General features: G+C 45.2%; 1 protein-coding gene across 4 annotated transcripts in view; it reads left to right on the forward strand.

Annotated features, from left to right (window-relative positions):
* The window catches only part of CSNK1A1 (casein kinase 1 alpha 1), a 1,314,414-nt gene that overhangs the window by 917,095 nt on the left and 376,880 nt on the right, over nt 1–20,439 (forward strand). For all 4 annotated transcript variants that reach the window (XM_044067738.1, XM_044067739.1, XM_044067736.1 and 1 more), the window contains one exon: nt 19,878–19,956. In XM_044067738.1, coding sequence (XP_043923673.1) covers nt 19,878–19,956 — 79 coding nt within the window. The remainder of the gene's footprint in view (nt 1–19,877; nt 19,957–20,439) is intronic.

Below are 20,439 nucleotides of genomic sequence, written 5' to 3' on the forward strand. Positions count from 1 at the left end.
CAACCAAGTTTAGAAGGCATGATCTGCCTTTGACAAAGCCAAACTGGGATGGATCCAAAGTCTGCAAATTCCCTATGTCTTTATTTATGAGGTCCATTATGATCCTCTCCATGGCTTTGCAGATAAGGCTTGTCAAGCTAATGGGCCGGTAATTTCCAGGGTCGGTGGAGGCACCGCCTTTGTGAAGTGGGACCACAGTTGCAGTGCGCCACTCCTGGGTGCGTATCCAGAGGTAAGACTATGATTAAACAGCTGTCCTAGCTGTGGGTTTAGTGCGTCGTTGAGTTCGGGGAGCACACAGGCCGGGACGCCATCAGGGCCCATGGATGCTGTGTTTTTGCTTTGGAGAGAGCAGTTCTCACTTGGGCGTTGGAGATGTTTGGGGGCTGCAATCGCTTGGTATAGATATCTCTCCTTTGGGGAGGGGAGAAGTTTGCACTGAACCTGTCAGCCAGTATGTTGGCAATGTCTGTAGGATTAGTAATCTTCACATCATTTTGAACTAGTTCTGAGCATATCTGGGAGTTTCCTCCCAGGTTTCTAACATAGCTAAAGAAGGCCTTATGATTGTCTTTTGAGTCTTTAGCTATTTTTCTCTCAAAATTTGCTTTGGATGATTTTATGAGAGCTCTTAGTTTTTTACTTATAGTGATCAAGGGTGTCTTACCTTTTAAGGATTTTGCTCTGTCTTGTAGTAGCTTCCTCCTTTTGTTGTAGAGTTTGTTTATGGCTGGGGTCCACCAGACTGGACGCTTGCCCTTGGTACAAAGAGTCTTTGTTTTGCTTGGGATTGCCTTATCCATGCAGTCCTGCAGGTGCTGGTAGAAGGCATTTGTAAGTGATTCAGCGGCTTGAGTACTGTTTTCCGCCAGCTCGGGGGCCTTAAAGGAGACCACACTAGTCTTTAGAAGTGTGAAGTCGGCTTCGAGAAGTTCTTTACTGTGGTCTTTTTATTTCAGGTGGGGTGGGATGAGGACCTCCAGCGAGATTAGTTTGTGATCTGATCTCACCAGTGAGGGGTATACTTCCGTGTTAAACATTGTGCTCCCATGTTCGTGATGATGAGATCAAGTATGTTTTCTCCTCTTGTGGGGATGGTGACTAGTTGTTCCATGGCATTTGAGTTTATGAATTCCAGGAACTTTTGGGCTAGGGTGTTTGGGCTTGAGTAGTGTTCCCAGTCTATATTAGGGTAATTGAAGTCACCTAGTATGATGGTGTTTGGTGATACATTTATCCTCTAGTGTTTTCAGGAAGGCCATGTGAGGTTCCTGAGTTTGTGAGGGTGGCCTGTAACATGCTACAATTTGCAGAGCAGTCTTGCCTATGGTTAATTGCACCTGGATGGTCTCCGATGCATTGTGCGTTGCCACCAGTCTTGAGGTGTGGGTGTCCTTGATGAATATGGATACCCCCCCTCCTTTCTTGGTATTGTCCAGATTTTGGGGCCGGAACGCATGATATGAGGTAAAACCTGATAGTGCTGGGGTGCTCTCAGGAGCCTTGAACCAGGTTTCTGTCACAGCACAGACATCGATGTTCTCCATACTGAGAAGGGCCTTGAGTGCGTGCATTTTGAGATTTAGACTTCTGGCATTGAGCAGCATTACCCTTAGTTTTTTTCCTTTTTTGTGTTCTAGGGTGGTAGGTTTAGAATTTGAGCCTTGCCTAAAAAAGGCACTATGGGGGTGGCAAGATTCTTGTGAGTAGGTCATAAGTTAGATACATGGTAGGAAAGGAAGGTGCCTGAGCTATAATATATTGATAAAATATTTCTCTACTTGTTTACTGGATACATAGTATTCACAGAATACCTGGCTGCAGTAATTGCTTAATGCTGGACAAAGGCCATCCAGGTTTACAATTGTCTAGATGATTGCCTTAACCCTGCAGAATCCCTGCAAGAGATTCTCAAGGCTGTGGAGTTAATTTTCAGTAGTTTCAGAAATTTGGGTCCCACTGTTAAAGCAGTCAAACATGACCCCTTCAAGGAACTTGGTCTGCTATGGGATTCACAATCAGCAGAGACTTCCTCCCATACTGAAAATGGACTCTCTAGACAGTTTACTTTCAGAGCATTTTGCAGCAGAGAGAAATTTAAGCCAGGTAATTCCTCAGGCTTCTAGGCTAAATGACATCTTGCATCTTAGTGTTACCGCTTGTCAGATTGCCTATGTGGAAGCTTCAGTGGTGTTTGAGAAACAGATGGTGTGAGAATATTTTATTCATTAGAGATGAACATTCCACTTTGTCCCTGCATTAAGAAGATCTTATGAGGAATACAGCACTTGTGGTGGATACAGTAATGCATCTAGGACCTGGGGGTGTCCTTCAGAGCCCCCCCACCCATTCCATAATGACCATAGTCATAGATCCTTCAGACTTGGTTTGGGGGACTGATGTTGGAGGGGATTTGGAAGGACAAGATTAGGGAGAAAAAAAAACACTAGCCTAAAAGAAGTGATGGTGGTCATTGTAGCACTTAAGGCTTTCACCCACATGTTAAATATGTTAAATGAAGATGCTGTCTAGGTGAGGATGAGCAGCACCACAATCAAGTGGTACATATAAACAAGCCTGCAAAACTGATAGTGTAGCCTGGGCAATATCTGCAGAGGCAGGAATGACTGTGGTTTACATTCCCTCTTAGTAAACTGTTCTGTCAGACAAACCAAGCCAGATTTCTAACAAAGCCCCAAAAGTGGATGCTTCACAGGGATGTATTTCTGGATCTGACTAGGGTGTAGGGTGATGTTTTTCGTGTTTCACTGTTGCAGTCATTGCATTTAGGTAATTCTGCTGACAGGTTGCCCTCAGTCGGCCTGAATTCCAAAGTCCTGGGTCCTGTGTCGGCTGCTTGTCGCCCCTTCCCTGACGTCAGAGGTATAAAAGATGCGTCCGACACCATTTTCTTTAGTCTTTCTTGCCGCGCGGTGCCCGAAGCAGAAGCATTTCGCAAGTGCCGGTCGGCCGACTCCTGAGATTTTCGTGTTCGAGTTTCGGATCCAAAGTCTTCAATAAAAGCCAAGTACCCCGTTGGGGAAACTTTTTTCTTGCTCCAGACTGATGTCAGAAAAAGTTAATTGTATTTCTTGTGGAAAGCAAATACCTCATAAGGACTTTCATTCTTACTGTATTCCTTGCCTAGGCCCTGATCACAACGTTGCTGGTTGTCGGTTTTGTGCTAGATTTAACCAGCGCACTATTAAGCATCGGTATGATTTTGCTTTAAACTATTTTGGACGCCGGTTTCATTATCCAGAAATGTCGTCGGATAGCCATCTGACTACCGGAGTTCACAAAAAACGTAAAGAAAAGGAGAGAGAGAGGCAACCGAGGCCCAAAACCGACGACAAAGCTCCTCCGAAGCCAGTCGCCGGTTCTCAGTGAGGCGCTTTCGCAGCCCCTGATGCCCGCTACTTTAGAGTCGCAGCCCGCTACTGACTCCCACATGGAGTCGGCCATGACGCTGGAAACTCAAGGTATTGGAGCCTTGGATAATTTTCCTTCAGATGGGCCCGGAGCCGCTGAGCAGGCACTGGCTTCTGAGGGTGTATCCAGACCTAAACATCTTTATATTGTCAACCTCCGCTTCAAAGGCAAAGACTAAAGCAAAGAAACAAACTCAAGAGCCACATGGACAGGCCTCTATGCTCAAAATACAGATGCTCAAAATGGCCGAAGACTTAATTACCTTGTTCAGGGGTTCCCATCCCCGTACTGATAAGAGGCCTAGGCAAGAGACTGTCTATGAATCTTCAGATCAGGTTTCTATTTCTTCTGATTCCTCTTCTGATCAGGAATATTCTCTTCCCCCCATGAGGATTCTGATGCTGAAGAATCTATACCTTCAGCTTCTCCTCCAGAGGACTATTCTTTTGGGGAAACCTTGCATACCATGAGGGAGCATTTCCACTGGGAGAGCCAAGATTTTTCAGAATCTAAAAAGAGGCTCAGGGATTTCCTTTTACTACCTCAACACAGGCAACTAGCCATCCCACCTGTGTTAGATATTGTAGGTGATGTGTTTTGGCAGTCTAGTCTGACCCCTTACTCCTTACCTCCAGCTCCTGTTAAGCTTGACAGATATTACAGGGTTCCTGGCTCTCCTAAATTCCTTTTTAAAATCCCTGCTGCAGACCCAGAAACTATTTCACAGGGTCCCAGAGGAGTTAAGGCTTCCGCTGCAAAAACCCTACCCCCTCTGGCAGAGATTCTAGGGCTCTGGATAGATGGGGGGAAAAGGTTTACACATCTGCAACCTTGGCTATAAGGGCCTTAAACTGTCAGTTTCATATGCTCAAATATCAGCAACATGTCATGGCATTGCTTAAACAGAAAATGTTATTAAACTCTGAATGTGCAGAAAACAAAGAAATGCAGGATTTATTGCATGCAGCTGAACAAGTTGGAAGGCATACTTTGCAATGTGGTTTTGATTCTTTGGAGGCCTCCTGCAGGGCCACAGTTACGGGTTCTGTAATTAGGAGGCATGCTTGGTTAAAGGAACAAAATCTGCCTGATCATGTCAAAGTTAAATTATTAGATGCACCTTTACAGCATGATACTTTGTTTGGTGTTGAAGCAGAGGAGGTGTTAAAGAAAATGGAGGACAAAGCTAAATCTATGCAAACTGTCAAAGATTTTTTACTAGTACAGCCACCTAGGTTTAGTAGACACTGGCCTACAAAAAAATTGGTCCTTTCCTGTGTCAGACAGACCTCAAAGGGGCAGATCCAGATGCCCTAGAGGCAGAACCCAGGTGCAAGGTTCCTACAGACAAAGCAATGGGGTGCTTCTACCTCCAAAGTTGGAGAAGACAAATCACAACCATACAGGAAATGGTCCCAATGACTTCCCTCTGCCTGCACCAAGCACTTATCTCCTGGCAGCACCCTTAGGGGGAAAATTAGCACTTTTTTCTCAAAATTGGCACATTATAACCCAGGACAAGTGGGTTCTAAATATCGTGTCACAAGGGTACAAGTTCCATTTCCATACCCTGCCAAAGGCAAACGGCTGGCCAGATCTGCCAAAAAATCAATGGGCAGAGGCACAAAAACAAGTCTTATCCTCCATGGACATGGGGGCCATTCAACAAGTACCAGAGCAAGAGCAGGGACAAGGATTTTACTCAAGACTGTTCTTGGTACCCAGAAAGGACAAGACCTGGAGATCATTACTGGACCTATCTATTCTGAACACATTCCTGGATATACCAAAATTCAAGGTGATGACTTTGCAGCAGCTTCTGCCCATGCTGGGCAAGAGCGCTTGGCTGGTGACTCTAGACCTAAAAGAGGCATACCTGCATGTCCCAATCAGACAGTTATGCAGAAGATACCTCAGATTCAAGGTTGGCTCAATGCATTACCAATTCTCTGCACTGCCCTGTGGCTTATCTACTGCGCCCAGGGTCTTTACCAAGTGCCTGGCACCAGTAGTAGCATTCTGCAGACAAGAGGAATACAAATATATCCCTACTTGGACGACTGTCTGATTCAAGCAGAGAACATGGACATTCTTCTACAGCATCTGGCTTTTGTGAAAAGACTTCTAACATGCCTAGGGTGTGCAGTCAGCGAAAAGAAATCAAAACTAGTACCCTCTCAAGAGATAATATTCTTGGGTGCAAGCTTAAATACAACTGCCCAGATGGCTCATCTCACGCCAGACAAACAAAGGCAACTGACTACCTATTTCAAAATTTTGGCAACAAAGGCCCAGTTATCTGCAAGAAAAATTCTGCAGGCTTTGGGCTTCATGGCATCCTGCATCCTATTAATTCCATATGCAAGACTGCATATGAGGAAACTTCAATGGTACCTAAAAAGTGCTTGGACTCAACATTGCCACAGCTTGGAAACAATGATTACTCTTATTCCCTGCCTACAACAGGAGTTTCGATGGTGGGCAAAGGCTTATCACCAAAACAAGGGACAGCCATTCACATTACCCCCAGCCAGGCAGACACTAACAACGGATGCATCAGATTATGCCTACCACATGGCAGGAAGATGCATTCGGGGCACATGGTCCTCAACCCAAATGCATCTACTTATCAAAAAGAGATGCTAGCTGTTCAGAATGCCCTTTACAGCCTTCCAGGACCTACTTCATCTGGGACAACTAATGATAAAGACAAACAACACCACAGTCATGTGGTATATAAACAAGCAGGGGGGCACACATTCTTACCCCCTTTGTAGACTAGCCATGACTTTGTGGGGCACAGCATTAACTTACCAAGTACATCTGCAGGCACAATTCCTGCCAGGAATGAAAAATACTCTGGCAGACGAACTAAGCAGAAACCTCATGGATCCCCACGAGTGGCAGCTAGATCCACAAGTCTTCAGCATGATAAGGAAATGGGGATGCCCGGACATAGATCTATTTGATTCTGCACAAGGACTTATCACATACAAGCATAGAAAGTGGAGCATAGAAAGTGGATGCCCTATCTTTCATCTGGAAAAACCTATCAGTATATGCCTTTCCCCCTCAGCCTCTCCTCCCCAAGGTACTCCTAAAGGCCAGACAGGAAAAGCCAAAAATTATACTGATTGCCCCAGACTGGCCCCGCCAGTACTGGTTTCCAATCCTAAAGAACTTGTCTCCATGCCCAGCTTGGACCTTACCCCAAATACTTCATCTACTGTCCCAGGAAAACAGTCAGATCCTGCACAGCCAACTCAGGACTTTAAACCTGGCAGTGTGGCGGTAAATGTAGACATACAAAACGCACCTCTCAGTAAAGCTGCGATGGATGTCATTTTGGAGGCCAGAAGGCCTAGTACTAGAAAATCTTATGCTGGAAAATGGAAGAGATTCTGTGCTTGGAACCAGGCACAAGGAACTGATACAGCTGTGCCAAATATTCCTCAGATTGTGCAATACTTAACCGAGATGCTGGACAGACGCCTATCTTTTTCATCTTATTAAAATTCATGCTTCTGCCATTTCAGCTCATTACAATACAGAGCCACCAATCTTTTCTCATCCCTTATTAAAACAGTACCTCAGAGGAGCCAAAAATGTAAGGCCTCCAAGGAGATCACCAATGCCTGCATGGGACCTCAACTATGTCTTGGAAAAACTCACCCTGCCTCCTTTTGAGCCAGCTGCTACTGCTGTTATAAAGTTTTTATCTTGGAAAACAGCTCTGCTCCTAGCAATAACTTCTGTAAGACGAGATGTTCATCGTGCATACAGCTGCAGTCGTAACAGATGGGATGTCCTTCAAGGATGCATCTGCAGTCATAACAAATGGGTTGTCCTGTCGTCAGGCAGCCCTTCGGTCGGCCGGATTCCAAAGTCTGGGTCTGGCCTCGGCTGGTGTCGCACTTCACCAGACATCATCTCTCCTGGTCTTCGGGTATAAAGGCATCAGCCGACGCCATTTTCCTCAGTCTTTCTTGCCGCGTGGCACCCGAAGCAGAAGCTGTTCGCAAGTGCCGGTCGGTCAGATCCAGAGATTACTACTACCGAATATTACTTCGAAGACTTCTAAAAGCTAAGTACCCCGTTGGGGACTCTTTCTTGCCTCAGCCGATGTCAGAAAAAGTAAATAAATGTTTAACTTGTGGGAAACAAATACCTCATAAGGATTTCCACTCGTACTGCCTACCTTGTTTAGGCCCAGACCACGACGTAGCAGCCTGTTTAGCCTGTGCTTCCTTCAACCGACGAACGCTTAGGCGTCGGTCGGAGTTTGCTGAACAATTTTCGGCTCAGATTTTGCGTACATTATGCCGTCGGATCCTCCGACTACTCAAATTGTTAAAAAACGCAAAGAAAAAGACCGACACTCGGTCCGCGGTTTCGCGAAACCACGGTTAAGCAAACATGAGTGTCTCGGTTTCGGCCGAAACCGAGCAAACGGGTCAATCTTCAGCCGAATCCATGACTACTACCGAGGCTCCTGCTACCCTAGTTGAATCGGCCTCTGAAGTTTTGCCTACTAATGTGGTTCCTATTGAATTATCAGACACCATCCCTTTGGATGTCTCTACCCCAGCACGTGGTGCTGCTAGGCCTCCTGCAGCCATGTCTATTAAGGCCTTTGCCAGGGCTAAAGCAGCCAAAACTGCTAAATCAGTGCCTGTTAAGCCCCCTTCACACAGGCCCAGTTCCAGTTCACAAATGCTTACTTTGGCAGAGGATCTCATCTCTTTAATTAGGGGATCCCAATCTCACCCAGACAGGGCCTCTCAGCCTCCAGAAAAAAGACCTAGAGCAGAGCCCCCAGAGCCAGTGTCCACTGATGATTCTTCGGATGACTCAGACATTACAGACCATCCAGAGGCTCCCTTTTCTACTTATGAAGATTCAGATGCTGAAGAATCTATTCCATCTGCCTCTCCTCCAGAGGAATTTTCCTTTGGGGAAACCTTACATGCCATGAGAGAACAATTCCAATGGCAGGGACAAGATTTCTCAGATTCAAGAAAAAGGCTTAGGACCTTTCTACACTTACCACAACATAGGCCCTTAGCTATACCTCCAGTTCTGCCTGTTGTGGATGATGCATTTAATGATGTTTGCACTGCTCCTGATACTTTACCTCCGGCCCCTACCAAACCAGATAGGTTTTACAGGGTACCAGACACTCATCACCACCTATACAAAGCCCCACTTGCAGATCCTGAGACTATCTCCCAGGGGCCTAAGGCAGTAGCTTCAACCTCAGCAAAAAACCCTCTCCCTTCTGAAAGGGAATCCAGGTCCTTAGAGAGATGGGGGGAAAAAGTTTACACCTCTGCTACTCTCTCAGCTAGAGCTTTGAACTGTCAGTTTCATATGATCCAATACCAAGAGTTTATGCTTGATGAGTTAACTAAGAAATTGTCCTCTGATGACTCCTTAGATAAGAAATATGTTTTAGAAATGGTAAATAACATTCAGCAGGTTAGTAACCATTCTTTAAAATGTGGCTATGATGCACTGGAGGCTTCATTTAGATCACCCATGACTGGCACTGTTATAAGAAGGCATGCATGGTTGAAAGAACAGGTCTTGCCGGATCATGTTAAAGCAAAGCTGTTAGATGCTCCTATGGATAAGGCCAGTCTATTTGGTACTCCTGCTCAGCAAGTAATGAAGAAAATGGAAGAGAAGGCAAAATCTGTACAAACAGTTAAGGATTTCTTACAGGTTCAGCCCCCAAGGTTTAGCAGGAACTGGCCTTCCAAAAATTGGTCCTTTCCAGACTCCTCAAAATCTCAGAGGCAGGAATAGACGTGCCAGAGGCAGAAATCAATCCAGAGGAGGTGCCTACAGAGGACGCCAGTGGCAAGGCAATAACCAGCGAGGCACAGACACAACCACTGCCACTGCACCAGGACAATCACAGTGACTTGGCTCTGATACCGCCTACCAGGGAACAAATAGCAGCACCTTTAGGCGGGAAGTTAGCTTTATTTTCAAAAAATTGGCACTATATCACAAAAGACAAGTGGATTTTGCAGACCATAGACCAAGGCTACAGGTTTCACTTCCACACCTTACCAGTGAAAAGAGGAATGCCAAACCTTCCTCCAAATCAAAAAACAGAAGCTCTAAAACAGATAGCTCAATTAACAAAAATGAGAGCTGTGGAAAGAGTACCACTAACAGAACAGGGCAAAGGATTCTACTCCAGACTCTTCCTAGTACCAAGAAAAGAGAAAAGTTGGAGACCTATTCTCGACCTGTCCGTCTTAAACACATTCATCATTGTCCCAAAATTCAAAATGCTGACCCTTCAGCAACTTCTTCCCATGCTGGGCAAGGAGTTTTGGCTGGTAACTCTAGATCTCAAGGAGGCATACCTGCACGTCCCCATACGACCAAATTGCAGAAGATACCTCAGATTTCTTGCAGGATCAGAGCATTATCAATTCTCAGCATTGCCCTTTGGCTTATCTACTGCGCCCAGAGTATTCACAAAATGCCTGGCATCAGTCATCGCTCATTGCAGGCTACAGGGAATCCAAATTTATCCATACCTGGACGACTGCCTGATACAAGCGAACAACAAAAGCAAACTGACAAAAGACTTACAAAGAGTCATTTGCTTACTACAAGCCCTGGGATACACAATCAAAGTCAAAACTGATACCATCCCAAACAAGAACATTCTTGGGAGCGGAATTGGACACTGTAAAACAGATGGCATTCCTAACTGCAGAAAAACAAGAACAACTCCCTCTTTACTTCTTGGCATTAACAAAACAGAACAAACTAACAGCAAGAAAAGTACTGCAGGCCTTGGGCTTCATGGCATCATGCATAATCCTGGTCCCCCATGCCAGACTGCATATGAGAAAGCTACAGTGGTACCTAAAGAATTTATGGTCTCAACACAGGCACAGCTTAGAAACCGAAATCCCACTAATCCCATGCCTGAAGCAAGAGTTCCTATGGTGGGCTCAAGCATGCCAGTCAAACACAGGCTTGCCTTTCCACAAATTCCAAGCAAGCCAGACCATCACAACGGACGCCTCAGATCTAGGCTGGGGGGCACACATGCTGGACAAATGCATACAAGGATTATGGACTCCAGACCAGCTGCACCTGCACATAAATACAAAAGAAATGTTGGCAGTAAAACTAGCAATCCAGAATTTCAGACCATTCCTCAAAGAAGGCCATTTAATGATAAGAACAGACAACACCACAGTCATGTGGTACATCAACAAACGGGGAGGCACTCATTCATACCCCCTATGCAGAATGACTCTGGACCTTTGGAATATGGCTCTGAGCTACAACATCCAGTTACAGGCAATATTTGTACCGGGAAAAGAAAACATCCTAGCAGACATGTTAAGCAGAACTACCTCGGATGCTCACGAATGGATGCTACACCCGGACATCTTCAAGGCCATCACAAAGAAATGGGGAATGCCACAAATAGACCTATTCGCATCCCCACTCAATCACCAGCTCAAGAAATTCTGCACAAGGACATACCACCCACTAGCATGGAAGGTGGACTCTGTATCCTTCAGTTGGAAAGGCCTGACAGCATATGCATTTCCACCTCTCCCTTTGATGCACAAGGTTCATAGGTTCATAGATTAGTACTAGGCTAACTGCCCTTGCAAGCCATTTTAAGCCTAGCCAATTATCCCTTGTGAGACTCCAACCCTGCACCTTGTGTTTGTAAGGCAAACACCTTAACCATTATGCCACCCTCCCAACCCTCAGGTACTACTGAAAATCAAAGAGGAACGTCCAAGGATAATTCTGATAGCTCCAAACTGGCCAAGACAACACTGGTATCCATTGCTGAGGAGCATGTCTCGGGGGAGGACGTGGACACTACCCCTGATGCCTTTGATGTTAACTCAGAACAACTACAACATCATGCATCCAAACCTAAAAACTCTGCAACTGACTGCCTGGAACATCACATAACAGCAACTAACCCAGACTTATCCCAAAGGGTGAAAGACATTATCCTTGAAGCCCGCAGACCTTCAACAAGAAGGAACTATGCAGGAAAATGGAAAAAGTTTGTCATTTGGAGTACTGAAAGAGGGAAAGATGTGTCAAAGATAGACATTGCTAACATCCTGGAGTACTTGGCAGAGCTTCTACATACAGGCCTGTCCTATTCCTCCATCAAGATACATGCATCAGCTATTTCTGCAGAATACAGCTTCGATCCCCCTGTCTTCTCACATCCTCTACTCAGGCAGTTCCTCAGAGGAATCAAGAATGTAAAACCTCCTAGGAAACCACCATTACCAGCATGGGACTTGAACTTTGTGCTAGAAAAATTGACACTCCCTCCATTTGAACCAGCAGCAACAGCAGATCTTCAACACCTATCCTACTGGCAATTACTTCAGCAAGAAGGGTTTCGGAACTACAGGCCTTAATGGCAGTACAACCCTTCCTAATCTTCCATCAAGACAGAGTGTCCATGAGAACTAATCCTACATTTATGCCTAAGGTGGTATCCAGAGTGTCTCTAAACCAGGCAATCCACCTACCTACCTTCTTTCCCAATCCACAGAACAGGGGGGAAAGACTGCTGCATACCTTGGATGTACATAGACAGTTACGCTACTACCTGGACAGAACCAAAGGTAACAGAAAAACTGACCAGCTGTTAGTAGCCTATGCAACAGGAAGGAAAGGAAAAGCAATTTCCAAACAGACATTCTCTAAATGGATAGGAAATTGCATAAGATTCTGTTACTCCTACCATGGAAAGCAAATTCCACAGAACATAAGACCTCACTCTACAAGGGCTACAGCCACTACCACAGCTTTCTTACGAGGAGTGGCTACCAAGGACATTATTGAGGCGGCTACTTGGACCTCCGTGCATACATTTGCCAAGCATTACAACTTACCTCTATACTCCAGATCCCGAGCAGGGTTTGCCACTGCTGTTTTGCAAGGGATCCTAACTGCACCATAATTCTTCTTCCTCCTCCCCTAAGTTTGGCTATGGTATTCTATCCATTTGTTATGACTGCAGATGCATCCTTGAAGGACATAGTACAGTTTTGTACCTACCATAAATGTAGATGTCCGAACAGGATAGCATCTGCAGTCAGGATTACCCACCCTCCTTCCCCTCTGTGGTACTCCTAGGGTATTTACCCTCCTAATAGCTAGCTAGGGGGGATCTCTTATGGTGTATTTGTTTGTATATATGTACATACATGCTTATTTTTTGTGTTTGCCTACTATTTTTTTTGGAAACATTGGCATTTATCCAAAATTTAGTTTTCCAAGAGGGCAACTGGCATCTGGGGCAAGAAACACGGAGGAAAATGGCGTTGGCTGATGCCTTTATACCCGAAGACCAGGAGAGATGACGTCGGGTGAAGTGCGACACCAGCCGAGGCCAGACCCAGACTTTGGAATCCGGCCGACCGAAGGGCTGCCCGATGACAGGACAACCCATTTGTTATGACTGCAGATGCTATCCTGTTCGGACATCTACATTTATGGTAGGTACAAAACTGTACTTTCTCCTGCCGTCAGGCAGGTCCTCTGTCGACCGAATTCCAAAGTCTAGGTCCGGCGTCGGTTGTCGTCGCTTCTTCCCTGACGTCAGTGCGACAGGGGTATAAAGGAACCAGCCGATGCCATTTTCTTCAGTCTTTCTTGCCGTGCGGTGCCCGAAGCAGAAGCAGTTCTCAAGTGCCGGTCGGCCAGCTCCTGAGATTACGAAAATTTGGAAACCGAAGTCTTCTTAAAAGCTAAGTACCCCGTTGGGGAAACTTTTCTTGCCTCAGACCGATGTCAGACAAAGTTAATAATTGTATTTCTTGTGGGAAGCAAATACCGCATAAGGATTTCCATTCCCTCTGTATACCTTGTTTAGGCCCAGACCACGACATCTCGGTCTGTCGCTTTTGTGCTACATTCAACAAACGCACTATTAAGCGTCGGGCGGAGTTCGCCCAGCATTATTTTGGGAAAACATTTAACTATACTATGTCGCCGGATACTCCCACTCCGGTTTTGTCTAAAAAATGCTAAGACAAGAACCGACACTCGAGGTCCGTGGCCTCTACCGACACCACGCCAAAGCCGACTACACGTGGTCCGGTTCTCAGCGAGGCGCCTACGCAGCCCCTGATTACCGACGACACATCTTTGACGGTGTCTCCTGTGCCCGAGGTCGCAGGCTCCTCGGCCCACACCACGACTACAGATACCGAAGCCACTCTTGGCGTTGAAACACAGAATGTGGACAGGTCCACCTCCACTCAAGGTGTCTTCAGACCTTCCTCTTCTTTCTCCATCAAGGCTTTCACCAAGTCTAAAGCAACCATGCACTCTAAGAGACCAGCTACACAGGGCCCATCTCCCGGCCCCATGCCTAAGAAACAGATGCTTAAAATGGCTGAGGATTTAATTACTCTAATCAGAGGTTCTCAGCCCCCTACGGACAAAAGGCCCAGAGTGGAGGAAGAATCCCCCCTCCTCTGTTCAGGGCTCCATTATTTCAGAACACTCTGATGATCAGGAACAGTCTTACTCCCCTTTTGAAGACTCTGATGCGGAGGAGTCTATTCCCTCTGTATCCCCCCCTGAGGATTACTCATTTGGGGAAACTTTGCATACCTTAAGGGAACACTTTCACTGGAAGGCCAGGATTATTCAGATTCCAAGAAAAGGCTCAGGGAATTTCTTTTGTTACCCCAGCACAGGCCTCTGGCTATACCTCCTGTCTTGGACATCCTAGATGATGTTTACTCTGAGGCCTGCCTTAACCCGGACTCTCAACCTCCAGCTCCAGTTAAGCCTGACAGGTACTACAGGGTTCCTGACTCACACCAATTTCTATACAAAAGCCATGCTGCTGACCTAGAAACCATCTCACAGGGGCCCAAGGGAGTTAAGGCCTCCATTGCCAAAAATCCATTGCCTTCCGAGAGAGATTCCAGATCCTTAGAAAGGTGGGGGGAAAAGGTATATACCTCGGCTACCTTATCCATGAGAGCCTTAAACTGTCAGTTTCATATGCCAAAATACCAACAGTTTTTGTTAGCACAATTGAAAAGTAAAATGTCACAACCTGAACAACCAGACTTGGAGTTGCAGGATTTGATGCATAGTGCAGAACAAGTGGGTAAGCATACCTTACAATGTGGTTTTGATGCTCTAGAGGCCTCATGTAGAGCTGCTGTTACAGGCTCAGTCATACGTAGGCATGCCTGGCTCAAGGAACAAGCCTTGCCTGATCATGTCAAAGCTAAATTACTAGACGCCCCTCTTCAAAAGGATGTACTATTTGGTGCTAATGCTGAGGAAGTATTACGGAAAATGGAGGAAAAGGCTAAATCAATGCAAACTGTGAGAGAATTTCTGCAGGTTCAACCCCCACGTTTTAGTAGAAATTGGCCTTCCAAAAACTGGTCCTTTCCTGCCACAGACAGACCCCAAAGAGGCAGATACAGGCGCCCGAGGGGCAGAGGACAATCACAAGGATCGTATAGAGGCAGACAGTGGCAAGCTCCTACACAAAGAGGTGGTGAGGACCACTCGCAATCTTTCAGAAAGCAAACCCAATGACTTTCCCCTTTGCATGCCAACCAGGTCTCAAATGGCAGCCCCCATAGGAGGAAAGCTGGCATTATTTTCAAAAAATTGGCATGTTGTCACAAAGGACAAATGGATCCTGGACATTATAAACAGAGGCTACAAATTCAACTTTCATACCCTTCCAAAAATGAGAGGCATGCCAAACCTGCCACACAATCAAAGGGCAGAGGCACAAAGGCAAATTTCAGATCTCATAAACATGAAAGCTATTCAAGAGATACCTACACACGAACAAGGTCAAGGTTTTTATTCCAGGCTATTTCTGGTGCCAAGGAAGGGAAAAGATTGGAGACCTATTTTGGATCTATCCATCCTAAACACATTTCTACTCGCACCAAAATTCAAGATGCTCACTCTACAACAACTTCTTCCCATGCTGGGCAAGGAGTCTTGGCTGATAACGTTGGACCTCATGGAGGCATACCTGCATGTCCCAATCAGACAAAATTGCAGAAGGTACCTCAGATTTCTTGCAGGTTCAACCCATTATCAATTCTCTGCATTGCCCTTTGGCTCATCTACTGCGCCCAGAGTATTCACGAAATGCCTGGCATCAGTAATTGCCTACTGCAGACTTCAAGGGATACAAATATACCCCTATTTGGACGACTGCCTGATCCAAGCGGACAGCAAGCACATTCTACTGAAACATCTGGCTTATGTAATAATGTTATTAAACTCTCTGGGATACATAGTCAACAAAGAGAAATCAAGGCTAATACCCTCTCGGAAGATCATTTTCCTGGGTGCCAATTTGGACACAAACACTCAGATGGCCTACCTCACGCCAGAGAAGCAGGGGCAACTAATTCAGTACTTCAGAACACTGGCAAATTGCATCAGGCTGACTGCAAGGAAAATCCTGCAGGCTCTGGGATTCATGGCATCTTGCATCTTACTAATCCCATGTGCAAAGCTGCATATGAGAAAACTACAATGGTACCTGAAAAACATATGGTCTCAACATAGCCACAGTTTGGAAACAATAATACCACTAATTCCATGTCTGCAAAAGGAATTTCTGTGGTGGGCTCAAGCATGTCAAACAAACACAGGTCTTCCATTCAGCAAGCCTCAAGCAAATCAAGTCATCACAACAGACGCCTCGGACTACGCCTGGGGGGCGCACATGACAGACCGGTGCATTCAGGGCAAATGGTCCCAAAAAGAAAAGCACCTTCACATCAATCAAAAAGAAATGTTAGCAGTAATAAATGCTATTATAGCTTTCAAGGACCTTCTACAACCAGGTCAACTATTGATAAGAACAGACAACACCACAGTTATGTGGTACATAAACAGGGAGGAACACATTCTTACCCCCTATGCAGACTGGCCATGTCACTTTGGAACATGGCCATGGACTTACAAATGGAACTACAAGCACAGTACTTGCCAGGCAAGGAAAACACGCTGGCAGACAACCTAAGCAGGAATATGACAGATCCACACGAATGGAAATTGCATCCAAAAGTTTTTACAGAAATAATCCAAGAATGGGGAAGGCCAGACATAGATCTCTTTGCCTCCCGCAAGAATCATCAATTGACAAAATTCTTCTCAAGAATCTTCCATCCAAAGGCCTGGAGAGTGGACGCTCTTTCCTTCAGTTGGACATCAATGACAGTTTATGCCTTCCCTCCTCTTCCTCTGCTGCCCAAAGTTCTATTAAAGACCAAAGCAGACAGACCAAAGATGATCCTCATTGCTCCGGACTGGCCAAGGCAACACTGGTACCCACTCCTGAGGAGCCTGACGCATTCCCCACCATGGACCCTGCCTCTAATGCCTCTTCTTCTGACTCAGCACAGTTTCAAAACTCTTCACAGCCAGCTAAAAACACTCAATCTAGCCGCATGGAAGATTCCTTAGCATCACAACAGGCCCTACTCTCCAAGGAGGTGCAGGATGTCATTTTGGAGGCCAGAAGGCCATCAACTAGAAAAGCTTACTCCGCAAAATGGAAACGTTTTTGTGTCTGGAATGAGAAAAAAGGCCAGGATCCTGGAAAACTGAATTTACCTCAAATACTACAATATTTGGCTGAACTGCTAAGCAGTGGACTTTCTTTCTCCTCCATCAAAATCCATGCCTCAGCCATTTCTGCAGAATACAACACTGATCCGCCTTTATTCTCTCACCCTCTCTTAAGACAGTTCCTCAGAGGGGCTAAGAATTTAAGGCCTCCAAGGAAACAACCAAAACCTGCTTGGGATCTTAATTTCATTCTGGAAAAACTGACCTTGCCTCCCTTTGAGCCAGCTGCCTCATCAGATTTGCAATATTTGTCCTGGAAAACAGCTTTCCTTCTGGCTATCACCTCAGCTCGTAGAGTTTCAGAACTACAGGCTCTCATGTCTGTCTGGCCTTTTATCATCTTCCATCAGGACAGAGTTTCCTTACGAACCAACCCGTCCTTTATGCCTAAAGTGGTATCCAGGGTAGCTTTAAATCAGGCCATACATTTACCTACTTTTTATCCTAATCCTCAAAACAAAGGGGAGAGATTACTACATTCCTTGGATATCCTCAGACAACTGCGTTATTATTTGGACAGAACAAAGCCTTTCAGAAAATCAGAACAGCTCTTTGTGGCCTATGCGGTAGGAGCTCAAGGGAGGCCAATTCCCAAACAGACAATCTCAAAATGGATAGCCCACTGCATACGCTTTTGCTATTCCTTTCATGGCAAAACTGTTCCTACAGGCATTAGAACTCATTCCACCAGGGCCACAGCCACCTCTGCAGCCTTCCTCAGAGGAGTTCCTACCAAGGATATTTTGGAAGCAGCCACTTGGAGTTCTGTGCATACCTTCTCCAAGCACTACAACCTACCATTATACTCCAAATCTAGAGCAGGCTTTGCCACTGCAGTCTTGCAGGGCATTTTGGCTCCTCCTAGTTCCACCTAGTGCCTACCACCCCTTTCTTAGCTTTGGGATTCTACCCATCTGTTATGACTGCAGCTGTATGCACGATGAACATAGTACAGTTTTGTACCTACCATAAATGTAGATGTTCGAGTGCTAATACAGCTGCAGTCCAGGTTTCCCTCCTTCCTTCCCCTCTTGGGACAGGCCTATAGGCTAACACATCCTCTTACAACCTGATTGGGGTTTTCATTTATGATGTATTTGCTTGCAACTACTGTATTTTGATTATATTGCACTGCATTATCACACAAATTTATGTATTGCCTTCCTTCTGGGGGCACCTGACATCTGGGGCAAGAAAAACTGAAGAAAATGGCGTCGGCTGGTTCCTTTATACCCCTGTCGCACTGACGTTGGGGAAGAAGCGACGACAACCGACGCCGGACCTAGACTTTGGAATTCGGCCGACCGAGGACCCGCCTGACGGCAGGAGAACCCATCTGTTATGACTGCAGCTGTATTAGCACTCGAACATCTACATTTATGGTAGGTACAAAACTGTACTTTTCCAAGGCCTTCTGTGAAGCAGTTCCCAAAAGGGGTTTGTGTCTAGAAAGGAGCTGTCATGAGAATGCAGCTATTAACTAGAAGAACTAACTCTGGTACCTACTGAATCTGCTGATTTTTGCCACCCTTTCAGTGTAACTCCTCTATGAGAATTTGAGCTACAGTCCTTAGTGTGCAAATAATCCTTAGTTTTTCAGCACAATAGGTATCTCTTTCCTGCCTAATGTGATGTCTGAACTTTCTCTTAACCAAGCCATTAATTTACCAGTTATTTCCCAAAGCCACTGAACAGAGGAGAAATAACTCTTCATTCTGTAGGTCTTGCATAGACAGCTGAGATTTTATTTGCAATAGAGTGCAGAAAATTCTGATCAGCTGTTTACTTATGCAAACGGGAATGAGAGTAAAGCAGTGAAAAAGCAGATCCTCTCCAACTGGCCTGTCATGCTTTTATTTAGCCTGTAGTAGTTCTGTTCTTGGTGAGTCAGAGACAGTCCAGAGGAAGAACTGCAGTCACTGTAATCTTCCCTAAAGGTGCTACCATGTAAGCCATTCTTTAAGCTGCAACCTGAACATCTGTCCATGACTTTTCTAGGACCACAGTTTAAGGACAGCTTCAAGGGCAGGATTTGTCTCCACTATCCATCAGAGCTTTAAATCCTAGTCACTGATGGCCATCTCCCATTTTCTTTGCTTTGGGAATCTTCCCAAAAGGGAGGGCTGCAGCAGTGAATACTGCAGAGAACTTAGTACTATTGCACTAGTAACTTAACATAGCTGTAGGTGTTCGAGTAGATTAGTTGTTGCAGTCCAGATACCCACCCACCTCTCTGTTTTGACCAGTTATTCTTTCTTTGTGTTGGAATTGCGCCTTAATCCTTTTTCACCTTTCCTCTCTTTCCTTCATGCTCCCCCTCTCTTGTCTCTGTCATTAGTCCCTAGAGAGGGATACTGGGGACCTCTGGGATGTTCTAAATGATTTACTATTTTTTGGCACCAGTGTCTGTTACCTGGCTGTTGCTGGAGCAAGAAAGATTAGAACATGGTGGCTGTTGATGCACCCCTTGTACATCTGATGTCCTTGCTTCCTGATTGGAGGGCCTCTGCTGAAGACATAGTGAAGGATGTAGTAAAAGTGAAGATTGCAATAGAGAAACTGTTGAAATATCTACATTTTTCTATGTTCCTAACGCAACTGTATTTTCAGTTTGCCTCATTAAGTCCATTGTATACATTTCTGTAAAGTACATCTTTTGTACTAGTATTGTGGCGTTTCTTGGTCTGTAACCATAATGAGTTGGTGAGAGTTAATGTGAACATTTTTTATGCATGTTTTGTGCACTGGAGCATTAACTGGCCATCATATCTTGTTTTCAGCCGTCGTGATGATATGGAATCTCTAGGATATGTACTGATGTACTTCAACAGAACCAGTTTGCCTTGGCAAGGCTTAAAGGTAAATTGTCATTTTTCTAAATAGTTTTGTCATAGAGCTGACATGTTTGCAAGTGCAGAAAGAAAATCTATATGGTATCAAATACTTCAACAGAAAGCGATCTGATCTCCTTAATCCTTAAATGGACTGGAATTGTGTAGTCGCAATTGAAGACTGTAATAACTTTATTACTGTTCAGAAACTGCAAGACCTTAACATTTTCCAGTCTGTACACTTCTTTACTGAAGAATTTGTTACCACGGGTGACAGCAAACGGGCTGTGTCTTAGTAACATTCACTAAACTAAAATTTGATATTTTTGCAAGTAAAATTAGATATTCATTATCCATAACACGTCCTATACGGACTGGGCACCAGACTGGCACAATTTTCCCAAGTTCAAGCTCCTGCCCTGACTCCCACAGTGTCCCATACCACCTCCAGACCTAGGTTTCCACTTTTTGCATTCAGACACAGATTTATTCTTTGAAGCTCAAACCTTGA

The sequence above is a fragment of the Protopterus annectens genome, chromosome 3.part1 (genome assembly GCF_019279795.1).
Source record: "Protopterus annectens isolate FY-2018-M chromosome 3.part1, PAN1.0, whole genome shotgun sequence".
NCBI lineage: Eukaryota > Metazoa > Chordata > Ceratodontiformes > Protopteridae > Protopterus > Protopterus annectens.